The 18,961-nt window shown below is 45.8% G+C and overlaps 1 protein-coding gene and 1 pseudogene across 3 annotated transcripts in view; one reads left to right on the top strand and one right to left on the bottom strand.

Annotated features, from left to right (window-relative positions):
• The window catches only part of LOC145520670 (uncharacterized), a 47,528-nt gene extending 29,238 nt beyond the window's left edge, over positions 1–18,290 (bottom strand). The window contains exons 1-8 of one of the 2 annotated variants that reach the window (XM_081527732.1): positions 18,172–18,290; positions 16,953–17,085; positions 13,960–14,105; positions 6,449–6,595; positions 4,584–4,776; positions 3,550–3,682; positions 1,446–1,674; positions 82–460 (exon numbers count right to left, since the gene is read on the bottom strand). In XM_081527732.1, coding sequence (XP_081383858.1) covers positions 82–192 — 111 coding nt within the window. In that variant the 5' untranslated portion in view covers positions 193–460; positions 1,446–1,674; positions 3,550–3,682; ... (3 more) ...; positions 16,953–17,085; positions 18,172–18,290. Of the gene's footprint in view, positions 1–81; positions 461–1,445; positions 1,675–3,549; positions 3,683–4,583; positions 4,777–6,448; positions 7,010–13,959; positions 14,106–16,952; positions 17,086–18,171 lie in introns of those variants that run through there. The other variant, XM_081527731.1, reaches the window with a different exon arrangement.
• LOC145520669 (transmembrane emp24 domain-containing protein 2 pseudogene) lies at positions 6,725–8,833 on the top strand (annotated as a pseudogene). The gene has a single exon (XR_014064712.1). The product of XR_014064712.1 is annotated as a transmembrane emp24 domain-containing protein 2 pseudogene (transcript).
• Positions 18,291–18,961: the final 671 nt, after the last annotated feature.

The following is an 18,961-nucleotide window of genomic DNA, read 5'->3' as shown; positions in this document are numbered from 1 at the left end:
AATGGGGACTCTTGCTCCACCCCGTCCCGGTTCCCTGATTCCTCCCACTATGCTCGCTGCTCTCACTAGCTTCTCACGTACCTTTCCAGGATTCTTTTCTGTAAATCCAAATGCATATTTCCACTCTGCTTTCTCCCTTAAGCGCACAGAAGTGAATGTATGGTACATTCTGGTGTCGGTCAGGGACTCCATAGGAAGCAAATGGCAAAGTCAAGCTGGAGAGCTGAGGAAGGGATGGTGACAAAGGTGTGGTCTTCTGGGGGTGGGGGGAGCAATAGGAGCGTGCAATTCACCAGGACTGGGGACCACGGGGAGCCCTGGGCCTGCAGGCGTCAAGCCCGAGACCAGAGATCTTTCCGTGCTATTCACTGAGGTAGCTTCTAGCGTAGCTCCGTCCCACCTCTTCACCTTCCCAGTCAGCAGTGCCAACAAACTTTTCTGCTGCTGGCTGCCCGGCACCCTGGAAGGCATTACAAACACCCCATGTCACATGGTGGGGGGTCCCCAGTGTCAGCCAATTGGCTGGGGTGGTCCTTCCCTTCAAAACCAAATGAGAATCTTCAGCCGTGCACCTTCCTGCCAGCAGTCCAGTGCTCCTAGCTGGTGGCCCCCAACCCTTTTGGCAGTGGAGACCAGTTTCAAGGAAGACAATTTTTCCATGGACCGGGGAGGGGGTGGCTTTGGGATGATTCAAGTGTATTATATTTATAGTGCACTTTATTTCTAGTAAATAATGTAATGCTGCCACTGATCTGACAGTAGGTACAAGTCCACAGCCCAGAGGTTGGGGACCTCTGCTCCTGGGGATCTTTCCAAGGATTTCTGGGTGCCTGTCACATCGTCCTGGCACTTGGCTGACCCCTCGGCCGGCACTCTTGCTCCTCACCTTCCCTCCTCACCTCGGGCTTTCAGGCCATTGCCTGCACACTTCACTGTCCTCACCCAGCCCTGCTGTCCGAGTGGGGACACAGCATCCCCCACCCACAGTCTGTCCTTGGGGTGCGGGGACAGCAGAGGAGTATGACAGACAGCACAGATCAAGAATGCATTTAATAACCAACAAGGACCTATAGTATAGCACAGCGAACTCTGCTCAATACTCTGTAATAAGCTAGATGGGACAAGAATTTGAAAAAAAGAAAAGATACATGTACATGTATAACTGAATCACTTTGCTGTACAGCCGAAATTAACACAAGGTTGTTAATCAACTATACTCCAATATAAAAGAAGATTGTTTTTAATTTTGAAAAAATACCCATTTAAAATTTATCGACCTCACTTCACTGCTGGCAAAACCTACTGCCGACCCTGCCCCAGGGGCTCGGGTCGTCCCTCCTCGGCCATCTGTCCCCCTGGTCTCCGGCTCCTGCTGTTCCTGGGCCTCCCTCCCACCCTCTCTTCGTTCCCTCTCTCCCCTGAGACCCAGCCCCAGGTACACTTGCCTGTCCTCATCCTAGTGTGTTACTTTCCCTTCTCCTTTCTTGCACGAAGCAGATTTTCCTTCCTAGGTGGGAAGGAAATCCAGAAAAGAGCTCCCGCTTGCTTCAAAGTCTTCTCCAGATCTGGGTCCTTGTTCTCTCAAACCAAAGGGCTGTTTTCTCTCTACTGACTCAGCGTCATCCAGTAGAAATAGAATATAAGTCCTAGATAAAATGTTACATTTTCTGGTAGCTACATTTAAGGAAAAAAATGAAAAGAAACAGGTGAGATTAATTTCAATATCCTCTATCTAACCCAACATATCCAAAATATTATGAGTTCAATGTTTATTTAATATAAAATTATGAATGAGCTACTTTAATCCAGGTAAATAAAAAGACATTTTAAAAATGAGTTATTTATATATTTTTGGCTGTGCGGGGTCTTTGCTGCTGTGCGGACTTTTCTCTAGTTGTGGCGAGCAGGGTTCCTCTCTAGAAGTCCATGGGCTTCTCACTGTGGTGGCCTCTCTTGTTGCAGAGCACAGGCTCAGTAGCTGTGCACACAGGCTTAGCTGCACCACAGCATGTGGGATTCTCCTGGACCAGGGACTGAACACGCGTCTCCTGCACTGGCAGGTGGACTCCTCACCAACGAGCCACCAGGGAACCCCAACAAGACATGTTAAATCCTGCATGTGTTTGATACTTACAGTGCTTCTCAATGCAGACTAACCACTTTGCACACACTCAGTAACCACATGTGGCCGGTGGTGACCATGTTGGGGAGACTAGTCCTCAAATACAGAAAGACCTATGACAACTTTAAAAAAAAAACATATTTCAAATAACCAGAAAAGTCAGGGGCTTCCCTGGTGGCTCAGTGGTAAAGAATCCGCCTGCCAGTGCAGGAGACACAGGTTCAGTCCTTGATCCGGGAAGATCCCACATGCTGTGGAGCAACTGAGCCCATGTGCCATAAGTACTGAGCCTGTGCTCTAGAGCCTGGGAACTGCAACTAGTGAATCCATGTGCCACAACTACTGAAGCCAGAGCCCCCGAGAGCCTGTGCTCCACAATAGAGAAGCCACCACAACGTGCACTGCCGTGAGGAGCAGCCCCCACTCTCTGCAGCTAGAGAAAAGACCACGCAGCAAGGAAGACCCAGCATGGATGTAAATAAATAATAAATAAAATTATTTTTAAAATTTCATTATTAAAAAAAAACCCAAAAGCCAGAGTCTGAGAGAGGCACAAAAATAGAACAGATTCCAAGAAAAGAGGATACCCCAAACAGATGAAAACTCTAAGGAATTAAAATGAATAACCCAGAGAGAAGAAAAGATCACATCCACTTAAAAATAAAACCTCTAGATGAAACTTTGGGCAAAGCAGAAATAGAGACACAGCCTTAGAGAACAAATATATGGATACCAAGGGGGGAAGGGGTGGGGGTGAGATGAATTGGGAGATTGGGATTGACATATATACATTATCGATACTATGTATAAAGTAGATAACTAATGAGAATCTACTGCACAGCACAGGGAACTCAACTCAATTCTCTGTGATGATCTATATGGAAGAAAATCCAGAAAAGAGGGGAAAATCCACCTGCAATGCAGGAGACCTGGGTTTGATACCTGGATCGGGAAGATCCCCTGGAGGAGGGCATGGCAACCCACTCCAGTATTCTTGCCTGGAGAATCCCCAAGGACAGAGAAGCCTGGCGGGATCACAAAGAGTCGGACATGACTGAGCGACCAAGCACAAAGGCATGTGTATGGCTGATCCACTTCATTGTACAGCAGAAACTAACACAACATTGTAAAGCAACTACATTCCAAGAAAAAAAATAAAACCTCTATGAAAAAGATCCAATAAGAGTTCTTGAGAATTAAAACAATGACTGACAAAGTTTTAAAAACTCAAAAAATATGCTAAATAGATAACCGAGAACTAAATTAGTAAGCTGGAAGACCGAGCTGAAGGATTCTGCAAAATGTGTTAGAGAAAAAGAAACAGATGCCATCACTTATTGCCCTGGCTTCTTTCTCCAGGAGGACCTCCATGCTTCCATGCAGCAATCTCAGGCCCTGGCTTTTCTGAAAAATCTGGCAATTCTTACCTAGCTGTTAATATAGTAGATGAGCTTCTGGGTTGAATACTGCTGGTGGCTGGGGGGCACGTCCTTAGCCCTGTGAGAATCCCATTCCTCTGGCAGGGAAGCAGTGGCTGATACAGGGGCCGGCCATGGGTGACTGTGTGCAGGGAACAGTAAGTGGACAGTGGAGAGGCATCACTCACCGCTCTCCAGTCCACCTCTAGTTCATGCTTTCACCTGGTCACATTGCCTCTGCTCTGGAATTCTGCTGGGAGCATTTATTCTAAACAATTATGCATTTAGCTCTGAACCGTTACAGCTTTGTTTTCATTTCTTCACCAATCTGATCTTATATTTGTCTTATGTTCCTTGGAAATTTCTTAATCTTCTGGACATTGATCCCCCTCCTCCTGAATGCCCACAACCCTGAGCACTCTTTTTATTTCTGAATTTCTGCTGCCATTTCTGTGGGATTTAGGGAAGAAGTGGGGTACACGCCAGTGTGTGCTTAGCCATATTGAACGCTAAAACACTTATTTTGCACTTAGAATTATTTCATGAGAATGGTTGTCAGAAGTGGGTTAGCTGGATCAAAGAGTAGGAACATTTTTTGAGGTTGTTGATATGTAGTTAAAACCGCTTGCTAGACTGAGGAGTAAAACAGAGAGAAAGGCCCCACCTTTGGCAGAGGGAGAGCTAGGTTACAATCACAGTTCCTTCACGTGCCAGATGTGTAACCTGAGTGAGATAGGGAACTTCTCTGAACCTCAGTTTCCTCATCTATAAAATGGGCATGATCATGGTACTGGCATTTAAGAACACTGTGAGGATGAATTGCAAAAAAACATCTTCACCTGAGTGCAGCTATGAAAGGTGCTTGAACAATGCTGTTAGTCAGCACTGTTTCAAATAAGTAGTCTGTCATCATCAAAGAACTGTGGGTTCAATTGGATGCTTGAAAATGCATTCCCTTGTTGGTCACTGGCATTTCACGCTCTCAGATAAATCATCTCCCAGCTTGGTACCTCCATCTCCAAAGAGAGAAGCCTCCTTCCTACCTGCCTCCCTGTGAAGGGGTCCATGAAGATTCACTGCCATTTAGAAAGCCCTTACAGACGCTCCAGTGAAAATCCCAGTGCATCTGTGGAGTTGTTTTCATTGGCAGGATGGGTCCCGAGTCCTTGCCTCTAGCTCCAGACTGAAATCTCTATGAGACAATTCCTCCTCTGAGCGCAGTCAAGTGTTAAGTTCCTACGGAAGAGAATATCTGGTCCTTATTCTGGGCCAACTTCCAGAAGTGTAATTTCTTCCTCAGCTGGGATGTTGGGTCCTATGACTCTTTTTCTATTTGATAACTTATTAATCAGAAATCCCCAACAAACCTGCTCCAAGGAGGCAGGCTGAGCCCCGACTTTGGCCACATGCCAGTCCAGGTCAGGATTCCAGGAACCGAGTGTTTGCGCCCAGTCCAGATGGAGGGCTGGAGGTGGCTCTTGCAAGAAACCTCTGGAGTCACAGGCCCAGAGGTGCAATGGCCCGAGTCGGGGTTGTGGGGTCTCAGGAAGAAAACAGTTCAGTGGCAAAGAAAGAAGTGTGCACCTGTAGAACCAGGGCAGCCCCAGAGCAGAGGTCAGCCACGGTCAGCACCCTGAGAGGTCATGGAGGCAGGAGTATGGCAGATTGGAATCGAGGCCAATGGTGGGGTGGAATGGAGGGACAGGGCAGGGGAGAGTTCATCTGAAGAAATAACAGGAAAGTTGTAGGGCAACCATGAAGCCTGCTGGGCTTTTGTTTTTGTTTTGACTCAGTAAGCAGCAAAGTAACAAGGCACAGGGTATGGACTTGACTGGGAGCTGGCCTTTACACTGAGAGTCGTCACTGTCAGAATCTCTTCCTTTCTCCCTCTTTCCTGGCCCCATGCACAGAAGGGCTGGTGGTCACCAAGCTGGAAAGGGCCTGGGTAGATCCAGCAAGAAATGCCTTCCAGAGGTCGAATAAATAGAGGGCAAGAAGGACCTAGGGTATGGGAGAGTCCCTCAGGAGAAGGGTTCACTCACCAAAGGGGCCCTTCCTGCCCTATCCCCTGCTCCCACACAACTGGCCCTTCCCTCTGCTCCCCAAAGGGCTGTGTGCAGCCAACACATGCTGCCCCGCCTCACTAATAGAATGACAATGATGATGGCTACATATGGCCCTTGACTTCCTGCTGGTGAGACAGCAAAGCGAGGGAGGGTACAGAAAGACTTGAGTAACGTGTTCAAGGTCATACAGCAAGATCACAGGTAGGAGTGGGCTGGGGAGCGAAAATGAAAACCAAGTGGTTTCTAGAACTTCTGCAGAGTGTAGGTTAAATGCCCTGAGAGACTCTAGAAGGAATAAACAGTGAGGTTCCCAGAAGGCTCCCAGGGTACCCAGCACTGTGGGCAGGGCAGCAAGTCCTCTTTAGTCCACGCTAAATTGGAGAGCTGGAAAGATTGTGAGCGAGCGCAAAGTCGGGAGCAGCCCTTGGGAAATGAACTTGGGCTCCACCTCCCCAGTAAACCTCAAATTCTCCTCATATTTGGGCAGATTGCTGCTCAGTCGCTCAGTCATGTCCAACTCTCTGCAGCCCCACAGACTACAGCCCATCAGGCTCCTCCGTCCATGGGATTTCCCAGGCAAGAATACTGGAGTGGGTTGCTTTGCCCTCCTCCAGGGGATCTTCCCCACCCAGGGATCAAACCCACATTTCTTATGTCTCCTGCATGGGCAAGCAGATTGTTTACCACAAGCGGTACCTGAGAAGTCTGGGTTGGAGAGATTCAGAGGGAAAAAAGGATGAGGAATTTTATTCTTAAATGCCACCTGGACTCCTTTCTAGGTTAGAGCATCTCTCCCAGGTCCCTGCCCAATGGTGCGGGGCACGCCCCTCTCTCTCACTGACCTGCTTTCATGTCCAGGGTTTTCGGGACTCCTCATGCAACCTGCCCACCCTCCTGGGGGCTCACTCTTCTTAGATCTGAATCCTCACCGCAGGTACTTCTTTTGGAGAAATAGCTTGATCTCTTTCTGATTACAAGTAAAATATCTGCTAAATGCCAAAAAAAAAAAAAAAAAGAGGAAGTACATGAACAAAAAAGTCTTTCAAATGATAAATGTAGAGAATGAAGAGCTGTTTAGCTATTAAAAAGATTGGGGGGCAGCTGCTGAGAAGGCAGCGGTGGGGGCAGCTGCTGAGAAGGCAGCGGTGGCGGCAGCGACGACAGCGGCTCTGGAGGCCTCAGTCTTGGTCCTGGCTTCGGCCCCAGCCCCACCATGGTGACGCTCGCTGAGCTGCTGGTTCTCCTGGCCGCCCTCCTGGCCATGGCCTCGGGCTACTTCGTCAGCATTGACGCGCATGCAGAGGAGTGCTTCTTCGAGCGGGTCACCTCGGGCACCAAGATGGGCCTCATCTTTGAGGTGGCTGAGGGTGGCTTCCTGGACATCGACGTGGAGATTACAGGACCTGATAATAAAGGAATTTATAAAGGAGACCAGGAGTCCAGTGGGAAATACACATTTGCTGCTCACACGGATGGAACATACAAGTTCTGTTTTAGCAATAGGATGTCTACCATGACTCCAAAGATAGTGATGTTCACCATTAATATCGGGGAAGCCCCCAAAGGACAAGACACGGAAACAGAAGCTCACCAGAACAAGCTAGAAGAAATGATTAATGAGCTCGCAGTGGCGATGACAGCTGTGAGGCATGAACAGGAATACATGGAAGTTCGAGAGAGAATACACAGAGCGATCAATGACAACACAAACAGCAGAGTGGTCCTTTGGTCCTTCTTTGAAGCTCTTGTTCTAGTTGCCATGACATTGGGACAGATCTACTACCTGAAGAGATTCTTTGAAGTCCGGAGGGTTGTTTAAAAGCCTTTTCCCCATAATCCCAAATTCATAATTCACTGTTTACCAAACATCTTGGTCATAATAATGTCATTAGTTTCTATGTTTTCATTTTCTGAACTGTATCTTCACAGCTTATGTTTCTTTGTGATTAATAGGTATTGGGGGAAAACACTTTTTTAGGAAAGCTATAGTGAAAATTTGACATTTGATTGGCATAAATTCATATTTGAATTCTGCCTCCGTTATATAGGCCCTCTCAAAACTCAAACACTGTAAGCCGAATACAGGTGTAGAGTCCTTAGTTTCCTTTCCTTTTGTTTTCATAATAAAATACAGTTTGTTCAGGATAGTACTTTACATATAGATAGTACTTTATTAAAATGACTCTATTCTTGGGATCCCTTATCCTGTAGTTCAAGTCATTAGAAAGATTCATTTTGTTGAGAAACAACAATCTGAATCTTGACATTTTCTATCCAGCTTGATGGTAGAGCTCTGTGACTACAGTATGTGACCAGGTTTGTACTTTTATACTTTGTCTATCTTGTTTTTGCTTTAAAGATAAGACTTAAACCAACAACCTTTACCCACCTCCCCAAAGTTTCACTTTGAACCTTAGAACTCAATCACCTCCACTTAAAATTGTTGACACAAGCAGGTTATAACCATTTTTTGGTTTTTGTCTAACCCTGTAAGAAGTCTATTAAAGCCAATTCTCTGGGTATTTCAGCAAATGGTAGCTCTTTTTCCTTCTATGCTGGCGCATCCACCTTCTCTACTCTTGGCACGTAGGAGGTATGCATTCACGTAATTAGAAAAATCTGGATTTCCGATGCCAAAGGGTTAAAGCCTCTTGGATTTCTTTGCAGTGATATACAGCCACTATTTTATTTTTGATCAGTGGCATTTTGGCCACTGTTGAATTAGGGTACTGAACATCACTGTCAGTACTAGGGTTTTTGTTTTTGTTTTTCTTGGGTCTTTCTTTTTTGGCACATGTGAATTTTGTTTTGTATAGAACGAAATGACTTTCTTTTGGTCTCTGATGATGGGTTTAAAATTCAAAGAGCATCTGGTTTTGGTATGGGGATGATCCAGGATTATGTTGTGACTGATGTATATTGGTTACTTGTCCATTTTTTTTGGATCTTTGCAAGGGGAAAACTACAAGTAATGAGTTTTGTATAATTAAATTTGTTACAGGTTTTCATGTTCAGGATAAACAATTTTTCAACCTTGGGTGAAAATACTTGCAACAGTTTAAGGTGACTGAGTTTTACCTTAGGACAACTGTTGCATGCCAATTTGTGTGCGCATGTGTGTGCAAACACTGCAAAATTGAGTTAAAAGATGTAAATTTAAAATTGGTTGTGTATCTGATCTGCCCCAGGTTCAGTAAATAAACAGTTCTTTAAAAAAAAAAAAAAAAGATTGGGGACTTCTGTTACATCTCCATATGGACAAGATTCATAGTTATATGAGAAAATTAAGGTGCTGGACACAATGAGAGCACCCTCCACTTGTGTCAAATTCTCCCAAGGGATGCTTAGCCAACACGAGTTGCTCTCTAGGAGGGGAAATGGGTGGCTTGGAGGAGATTTTTCACTAGTCTTTAAGAGCTTTTGATTTTTATGTCATGTGACTGTATCACTTTTTCAAAGATTAAATACAAATTTGAAAAAGAATAGCTTATTTTGCAGTACTCAGTGAAACTACTCTCTCAAAATACATCTTTCTAAATTTTATTTTCTGTACACACACACACACACACACACACACACACACACACACACACACCTCATTTATTTCTATAATATTAAGTTCATGCTTGCTCCTTGGAAGAAAAGCTATGACCAATCTAGACAGCATATTAAAAAGCAGAGACATTGCTTTGCTGACAAAGTTTCATCTAGTCAGAGCTATGGTTTTTCCAGTAATCACGTATGGATGTGAGAGTTGGACCATAAAGAAAGCAGAGTGCCAAAGAATTGATGCTTTTGAACTGTGGTGTTGGAGAAGACTCTTAAAGAGTCCCTTGGACTGCAAGGAGATCAAACCAGTCAATCCTAAAGGAAATCAGTCCTGAATATTCATTGGAAGGACTGATGCTGAAGCTGAAGCTCCAGTACTTTGGCCACCTGATACGAAGAGCCAACTCACTGGAAAAGACCCTGATGCTGGGAAAGATTGAAGGCGGGAAGAGAAGGGGAAGACAGAGGATGAAATGGTTGAATGGCATTACCAACTCAATGGACGTGAGTTTGAGCAAGCTCTGGGAGTTGGTGATGGACAGGGAGGCCTGGCGTGCTGCATGCAGTCCATGGGGTCGCAAAGAGTCAGACAAGACTGAGTGACTGAACTGAACTGATAATGAATTATAATCTGCTTTACCCCTCACTTACTATAGTGTGGATAACCTTCTATACTGGAGTATATAAAGCACACTGTTAATTTAAGTAGCTGCAGAGTTATTCTTTATATACTTTTACCATGTTTTAAACTAGTTCCTTGTAATTTTTAACAGTTTTATTGACTTTCATATACTCTAAAATTTGCCCACTTTAACTGTACCATTCAGTAGGTTTTAGTATATAGTCACAGAATTGAGCAAGCATCACTACAATCTATTATCAGAACATTTTCATCACCCCCCAAAGAAAACCCATGTCTATCCTTCCTCTTCTCCCAACTCCCAACTCGCCCAACTCCTAGGCAGCCATTCACCTACTTGCTGCCTCCATGGATTTGTCTGTTCTAGACATTTCTTATAAATGGGACCATATCGATGCAATAGATGGCCTTTTGTGTCTGGCTTCTTTTACTTACTACACTGTTTTTCAAGTCACATCCCTGTTGCAATATCAACCAGTATTTTATTTTTTTGTTGATGAATAATACTCCATTGTATGGATATTTCACATTTTGTTTGTCCATTCATCAGTTGATGGATATTTGGGTTTTTTCCCCCTCTTTTCAGCTCTTACGAGTAATACGGCTATGAACATTCATGTCCAAGTTTTCATGTGAAATAACTTTCAATTCTCCTAGAAGAGGAATGACTAGCCATAAGAGACAGCACATTTAACTTTCTGAAGAACTGCCAAACTGCTGTCCAAAGGGAACCTTCCACTTTGCAGTCTCACCTGCAAGATATGTGCATTTCAATTTCTCCATGTCTTCACCAACTCTTGCTATTTTCTATGGCTTTGATTATAGCCATTCCTAGTGGATGTGAAGTGGTATGTTATTATGATTGATATTTCTCTAATGACTCATGACTACTAAGATGCTGAGCATCTTTTCATGTGCTCAGTGGTCATTTGTATATCTTCTCTGTAGAAACGTCTACTCAGATCCTTTGCTCAGTTTAAAATTAGATTGTCCTTTGATGACTGTGTTGTAAGAGTTTCTATATATTCAGGATTGTTGTTGTTGTTCATCACCAAGTCATGTCCGACTCTTTGTGACCCCATGGACTGCAGCACACCAGGCTTCTCTGTCACTTACTATCCCCTGGAGTTTGCGCCCATTGAATCAGTGATGCCATCTAATCATCTCATCCTCTGTCACGGTTTACTCCTCCTGCCCTAAATTTTTCCCAGCATCACGGTCTTTTCCAATGAGTTGGCTCTTCGCATCACATGGCCAAAGTATTGGAGCTTCAGCTTCAGCATCAGTCATTCCAAAGACTATTCAGGGTTGATTTGCTTTAAGATTGATTGGTTTGATCTCCTTGCTTTCCAAGAGACTCTCAAAAGTATTCTCCAACAACACAGTTCAAAAGCATCAATTCTTCGGCACTCAGCCTTCTTTATAGTCCAACTCTCACATCCATAAATGACTACTAGAAAAACCATAGCTTTGATTATATTCAGGATACAAGTCCCTTATCAAATATATGATCAGAAACTATTTTCTCCCATTCTGTGGATTGTCTTTTCCTTTTTAGTAGTATCACTTGAAGCAAAAAAAAAAAAAGTTTTTATTTTAACAAAGTCTAACTGATCTACCTTCACTTTCATGAACTATGCTTTTTGAATCATGTCTAAGAAACCATTGCTTGGTTAAGAGATTGGTATAATTTACCAGTGAATCCATATGGGCCTGAATTTTTCTTTGAGCTAAGTGTTAAAATCACTAATTCAATCTCTCTACTTATACATCTGTTCATAATGTCTATTTCTTCCTGAGTATGTCTTTACGGTTTGTGTCTAAGAATTTACTCACTTCATCTTTGCTGTCTAACTTGATGGCATATGATTATTCACATCAGTCCCTTAAAAACCCTTCCATTTTTGTAAAGTCAATAGTGAAGTCACACTTTCATTCCTGACTTTTGCTCTTCCTTTGTTTCTGTTATAGTCCCTGACCATTCCTCTCTCCCTACCCCTGGTAGGGCCTGGACTCTTCAGAAGGTTCTACCCCATCAAGTGCCTTATAAACCAATATAGCTAAGTGCCAGTGGAAAACTATCTCAGACCAGCTCAGAAATGCAAAACCAAAACGTCTTGGTGCAACCAAGATGCTGCACCTTCAGCTGGCTCTGCCCCTGGAGGAAGAGAGGACACAACGCAGCAGCCACCTCGCCTCTTGCAGAATCTGCCTGGTCAACAGGATGATGAGGGGAGGGCCCGCTGGCCTCAAGTCCTGTCCCAGACACTTCTGATTAGGCTACCAGAGAGCATTCTGAGCTGGGGCAACTCGCCTTCCCCAGGCAAGCCTTCCCTGGCTTGGTTTTGAGAGTCAAGCTGCCTGGGCTGAAATCCCCTCTTCGTCTCCTTCATCGCCTTCTGTGTGACCTTGGGCAAACTACTCAGTCTATTTTCCTCATCTGCAGAATGGAGATAATACCAGTACATAGCTCAGGCAGCTGCTGGAGTGGTTAGGTGAGGTGAAACATATAACACACAGCCAGCCCTTCCAACTGTGCCTGGAAGAGAATAAGCCCTCAAAAAATGTCTGCACTAAGAACAAGTCTGGGGCTTCCCTGATGGTACAGTGGTTGAGAATCCACCTGCCAATGCAGGAGACACAGGCTCGATCCCTGCTCTGAGAAGATCCCATATGCCGCGGAGCAACGAAGCCCGTGAGCTGCAACGACTAAAGTCCCTGTGTCTAGAGCCTGTGCTTCACAAGAGAAGTCATCTCAATGAGAAGCTCGTGCACCGCAACTAGAAAGTAGCTCCCATTTATCACAACTAGAGAAAGCCCATGTGCAGCAATGAAGAAATAAACCTTTAAAACAACAAGTCTGCCCCTTTTGAGTTCAGCCAGTGCTCCCAAGCCTGCCCTCTGCAGCTGTCATCTCTCCCAGCAGCAGGACTCTGCTGGGCTGCCATCCATGCCTCGCTCTGTGCCAGGCTGCCCACCACCCCGGGCAGAACAAGGAGACGGGCTGGTGGAATATGAAAGTTCTGCCCCTGAACTGTGTTGAGGGAGAGGTTCTCAGACCTGACTGGAGGCAGGAAGACCTGGCTCTGAGGCCTCACTCTGCCACCTGCTCTACACGACACCTCCATGAAGACGAGCTCCTCAACCTTTGAATGTCGATCTGTTCATCTTTCAAACGGGAATAACAGTACCTACCACTGTGTCAGGGGAAGATTCATGATAAACATGAATCTGATAAACATACAGGCTGGCACATGTACAGAGGATTCATTTCAGGTCATAAAAAGCTGTCCTTCTGCTGGTACCTTTTCTCCTGTATTGCAAAAGCTTTCTTTCCACCCACATCAGCCTGTTTCAAATAAAGGGCACACCAAAGTGTCATTAAATCTGGTCCTGATCATTGGTGGGAATGCAGGCTGATACAACCACTATGGAGAACAGTATGGAGATTCCTTTAAAAACTAGGACTAAAACTATCATATGACCCAGAAATCCCACTACTGGGCATACACCCTGAGAAAAATGTAATTGAAAAAGACACGTACCCCAGTGTTCATTGCAGCACTATTTACAATAGCTAGGACATGGGAGAAACCTAGATGTCCATCAGCAGATGAATGGATAAGGAAGCTGTGGTACATATACACAACGGAATACTACTCAGCTATAAAAAAGAATGCATTTGAGTCAGTTCTAATCAGGTGGATGAACCCAGAGCCTATCATACAGAGTGAAGTAAGTCAGAAAGAGAAAGAGTATATTAATGCGTATATATGGAATCTACCAAGATGGTACCGACGATCCTATGTGTAGGGCAGCAAAGGAGACACAGACATAAGGAACGGACTTTTGGACTCAGTGGGAGAAGGAGAGGGTGGGATGATTTGAGAGAATAGCATTGAAACATATACATTACCATATGTAAAATAGAGAGCCAGTGGGAGTTTGATGTATGATGCAGGGCACTCAAAGCCAGTGCTGTGTGACAACCTAGAGGGATGGGGTGGGGAGAGGGGTGGAAGTGGGGTTCAGGAGGAAAGGGACACATGTATGCCTATGGCCGACTCATACCTATGTATGGTAAAAGCTATCACAGTATTATAAAGTAATTATCCTCCAATTAAGATAAATCTTTTAAAAAGACACACACACAAAAAAACACACCTGGTCCTGTTTGAAGGCAAGCAGAGGTGACTTGGATGTGATGTGACCAAGGTTCAGACCGTATCTTGTTTCACCCAGAGCGCCTCCTCTTTGGCTGACATTTGTGATCTTCATTCCCCTCGCATCCCTGGAGCTCAGGCTGCGAACTACAACCAGAACAAGTCTAAGGTTTCCAGTAAACTCAGTCTGTGATTCTACTTACGATGTCATTAGGGGCCGAGAGACCAAGCATACTGTGAGGTGGTACTGACGCCCCTCTCTCCCATCAATGGCCCTGGGACCGGGGAAGTGGGAGAAGGGGGCAAGAGGACCCATGCTCAAAGGAGAGCCACCTAGAGCCCCACAGACAGGGCCCCACCAGGACCACCACTTTGCCTCCACAAAAAAACAGGCATCTTCCTCAGTGTAACCGTCTCCTGGAGGCAAAGAGGAGTCTGGAGAGGGCAGGCGCTGTGTCTCCGCCACTCCTCCAAGCTGGGGCCGAGTGGACTTGGCAGGAGATGCAGTGGGCACGGTTGGCAGTCCCGAGGGGCAGAGGGGCATTCTGTGCCATTTTCATGGAGTCACGTTTCCGACTTGATTGAAAGTGAAATCTTTAATAATGTATAGATTTTCAGTGACTGAAGCCTGGCTCTTGCCAAATCCTAGCATAAAGCATGTTTTTACAGCTGGGATGATAAATCCCTGAAAGACGGCACTTACCATGGAAACGCTGACACAGCCTTTCATTCCCTTCACAGTGATTAAAATCCTCATTTCAATTTGTTTTTCTTTATTTTGAGCTGGCGTCATTTGCAAGCTCCAGGAATACACCTCCCTGCGGTAGAAAACGAAATGCTGCCCTCTGTCAGAAACAGGATGGAACTGTTCTTCACTCACTGGAGTGCAGCAAATCTTGGCTTGGAGAACTATGGAAATCCAAAAGAGCAGGACTTCTTACTAGTAATCTTAACCAGCAAAGAAATTTCTGCAGGACTTAACCTTGTTTCCTAGGTAGAGTGAGGCAGGGAAGGGAGGCAGCTAATACAGGCTTTGTTATCAAACCAGAGGCCACTGTGATCAACTGGAGTGTCAGCCCACTGGGGGTTTCTGGGAGCCAACGTAGACTGGGCACCTCAGTCATGCCCCTGGAGATGCAGACGAGCTCCTCATGGGCTGCGGGCTGCTGTCCATCAATTCTTAGGTACTTCTGGCCTCTCTAGGGAGAGATGCAGTTCCTGGCAGCTGGAGGGCAGCCGCAGCCATGGTGAGGCCCCAGTAGATACGGCAGCCTCCGACCTGACTGCTGCACCCGCTCCCCACTGCTCCTTTGATTGTCCTTTGGACTGCCTTATTTGCAGGGATATTTTATGCCCTTGGAATTCAAGGGCATTTGTCTTTTGCTTATTCACAGCCTACAGTCTCTGCTGAACGGCTCGGTGATCCTACCAACCAGATGTCTCCGAATGTCTTAATTCTTTCTAGCTCTCTTGACTGATACTATAATCCATAATGGAGCTGGCCACCATTCTTAACCAGCCAGTGGGATTGCAGCAGAGTGCCTGGTCTGAGAGCTGTCACAGCTGCAAATTTCCTCACAGTCAGCTGTGCAGACCTCGCGAGAACGTGGCCTAGAGGGAATGGGCATCTCCCCATTCTGCAGACAGCCAGTGCTTCGGAAAAGGGTTTTCCAGAATGCGTCCCACAGGGTTCAGAGATCCAATACTGTTGGTTACACTGCTGGGAACAGCCCTCTCTTCAGGGTCAAACTACCCACCAGCATCTTAAAGACTCTGAGAAGTATTACAGGGAAGAAATCCAATTAGCTTTGTTCGATGTTTGCCAACTAACTTCATCACTAGAACTCTTCTTGGTGGAACGTCTATTGCCATTCTCTGGCACTTTAGGTTGTGCTACACATAGAATGCCTTTATGTGTCTTTTTTTCCTTTATCTTACTGAATCTTTTCAATGTTTTTGTTATATAAGCAGCACATGTTCACTGTAAAAAAAAAACAAAACCTGGAAATATGCAAATAAGCAAAAAGGAGAGGGGGAGGCACTGAGGCATAATTACTGTGGACTTCGGGGTTCTCCTCCAGTGGTATTTCTTTGTGGAAAAGGGGTTTTGTTGTAGCAAGAGTCAATCTGCATTTCCTGGACTATGTTCAGTTCTATGACTCCTGATTCTAAGTAGCAGGTTTCATTTTTTTTTTTTTAAAGCACATATTTCAGCCAAAACAATGGCCACAGAATCATTCTGAATGAGTTTCAAAACCTCCGGTGGAAGAAAATTCCTTTACCATATGTTGCACCTTTCATAGAGAATGGCAGGCTAAGAAAATCAGCAAATTGGGAGGAAGAGGAAAAAATGCTATACAGTGATTTCTCAGCTATGTAAAAATATTCATGATAATAAAGACCTCCATAAAATACACTCCAGAATTAGGAAGTTTATTTCTGGAATACGGACTCCAAGGTGACTTTTACTTTCTCTGCTGTTGTAAAAGCATAACTTAAAGTATCTTTAAAAATACCCTCCCAGGCTTGCCTGGTGGCCAGTGGTAAAGAATTCTCCTGTCAATGCAGGAGACGCAGGTTCGATCCCTGGTCGAGGAAGATCCCACATGCCACAGAGCAACTGAGTCCCTTTGCCACAACTATTGAACCTGTGCTCTAGAGCTCGGGAACCACAACTACTGAGCCCATGGGCCACAACTGCAGAAGCCCATGTGCTCTAGAGCCTGTGCTGCACAACAAGAGAAGCCACCAAAGTGAGAAGCCTGCACACTACAACGAAGAGGAGCCCCAGCTCACTGCAACTAGAGGAAAATCTACACAGCAAAGAAGACCCAGCACAGCCAAAAATAAATACATACATAAATTAAAAAAAAAATGTCCTCCTTGCACACACAAGGCCACTTTCAGTGAGGATTAAAGCAGAGTGGAGATGCTGAGTCTGGTACCTAGGAGGGGCAATTTCTTGGGGTGGGGGGCCCCTCATGTCTCTCTCACCTGAGAAGTGGCAGGCTTGCTCCAGGTGGCATCAGGTCCTTTTCCTTCAGATGCAATGAGTCATGTTTTGGGTTTATGGGTGATGCTGGATGAAGCAGAGTCCTAGCTGGTTGTACCGACCTGCAGAGCAGCCCTAGGAGAGAAGCACCTTTATTACCCCTTTCACAAATGCTCCCTGAACATGTGAGCTCATTTCTACCCTAGAGCTTTGCACTGGCTGTTCCCTCGGCCTGGGATACTCATCCTTCAGGTCTGAGCTCAGACAGGGACTGTGAGGAACCCAAGAACACACAGCACAGGGCTTGAGCCAATGTCTGCCTGACTGCTAGTCTCACAAGCTGAGCTCCCAACTCGTTTTCAGATGGTTACCGTTGGGAAGAGAAAATCCCTGCTCTAAGTTTGACACAGAAGGCCAGGTGCTATCGGAAGCCATAGGGAGACACCTAGTGTCTAACTCCAGATCTCCTTTTTATTTCTTTTTCTTTTTATTTCTAGGCGGCGCCCTGCGACATGCAGGATCTTAGTTCCTGGACCAGGGATTGAACCCTTGCTCCCTGCAATGAAAGTGCAGTCTTAACCACTGGACCACTAGGGAAGTTTCAGATCTCCTTTTTAAAAGAATGGTTTGTCTGGAAGTCTGAGGACAATTCTGATTCCATCTTTCAGTGGCTGGAAGGCTGTTCTGGAGGTACAAGCTCCGTGTGCACACTCAGAAGCCACAGCCCCCCAGCCTACGGCCTGCCTCTTTTGCCCTCTCAGAGTAAGGGCCAGCTGGTCCTCTCGGCTCTGCAGCCTCACTGCACAGGCTGCCGGCCTGGAGGGAGTCCACCAGGCACCATCCCCCAGCAACAGCCATCCACCATCCAGTGCTCACTGAGTGCCAACCAGGTGCCATGCTGGGTCCACAGCTGAGCCTGAAGCATAGCATCCTTCTGTCCCGGGAGATGCGAGTAGAGAACATGTGCTCAGGGGAGGAAGTGGCTTCATTTGCCTCGTGCTCTTATGTCGTCTCTTCACGGCCCCTCTCTGACTCCTGTCACTCTCAAAACCCCGTTTCTTTTTCTTCCTGGCATGTACCACTCCCTAGTGTTATACTGTCTTCCTCTCTCCTTCAGGAGAGGTGGACATGTGAATCATTTTGCTCCTCTTGATTCCCTGGCACCCAGAACACCGCCCGACACACAGAAACTCATGTAAAGGCTGTTGATCGAATGTTTACCTGGTATCTCAACAGGATGCGTGTATATGTGAGCATCAGGAGGCCAGGTAGGGGCAGGCTGAACTTAGGCTCTGCGGGCGTCACTGACCTCACCACCTCACATCACCCACATTCTGCTTGTGGACCTGTTCCTGGACCCCTGCTTTGTCTCAGCCTGGAAGACACACCTCACTACAGCCAGTCCTTTATGTGGTCAATGATGTATAGTGACAGTTTTAATACTCCTTGTATGGGTGTGCACTACCCATCTTGGGTAGGTGATACCCAAGGCCCCCAAATCAGCATTTAAACACAGAAAGCTCTTCTTTTTTCCCTTTTACTCCTGCCAAGTCCTGCCACATTGGGGCTGCTGTTGTCCACAATTTAGAACCACCCTTTCAGAAGGAAGTAGCCTTAACTAGCCTGGTGCAGCTCTAACTCTTTGGTGTTAGAGGGAAGGTGGCCAGAGGTTGCATTTCACCCTGAGGATTTAGCAGACTATGAAGATTTCATTTTACCTCCAATACAAGCCAGGCACTGCCTGAGGGTCAGAGACTTGCCCGTGAGGCTGGATTTCAAAGGAGAAAGGCAGGGCTCATGATTGAGAGTGGAGGAGACCTGTGGCCACTCAGAGAAGGAGAAGGACCTTCCAATCTCACCCTTCAGGATGTCAGCTTGGTTTCCTAAAAGATGTGGAGCTGAGCAGTGACACATTCTTCAGGACCTTCTGTCCCATTCATTCTCCTTGTATCTCTTGACTCTAGAAGCACCTGAGGCTGGACTCTTGTCCCGAAAGGTAAGAAACCAGGTC

Source organism: Giraffa tippelskirchi, chromosome 9 (genome assembly GCF_054371585.1).
Source record: "Giraffa tippelskirchi isolate mGirTip1 chromosome 9, T2T-mGirTip1v1.2.pri, whole genome shotgun sequence".
Lineage (NCBI taxonomy): Eukaryota > Metazoa > Chordata > Mammalia > Artiodactyla > Giraffidae > Giraffa > Giraffa tippelskirchi.
The sequence above is the reverse complement of the archived record's forward strand: the minus strand, read 5'-3'. Positions and strand labels throughout refer to the sequence as shown.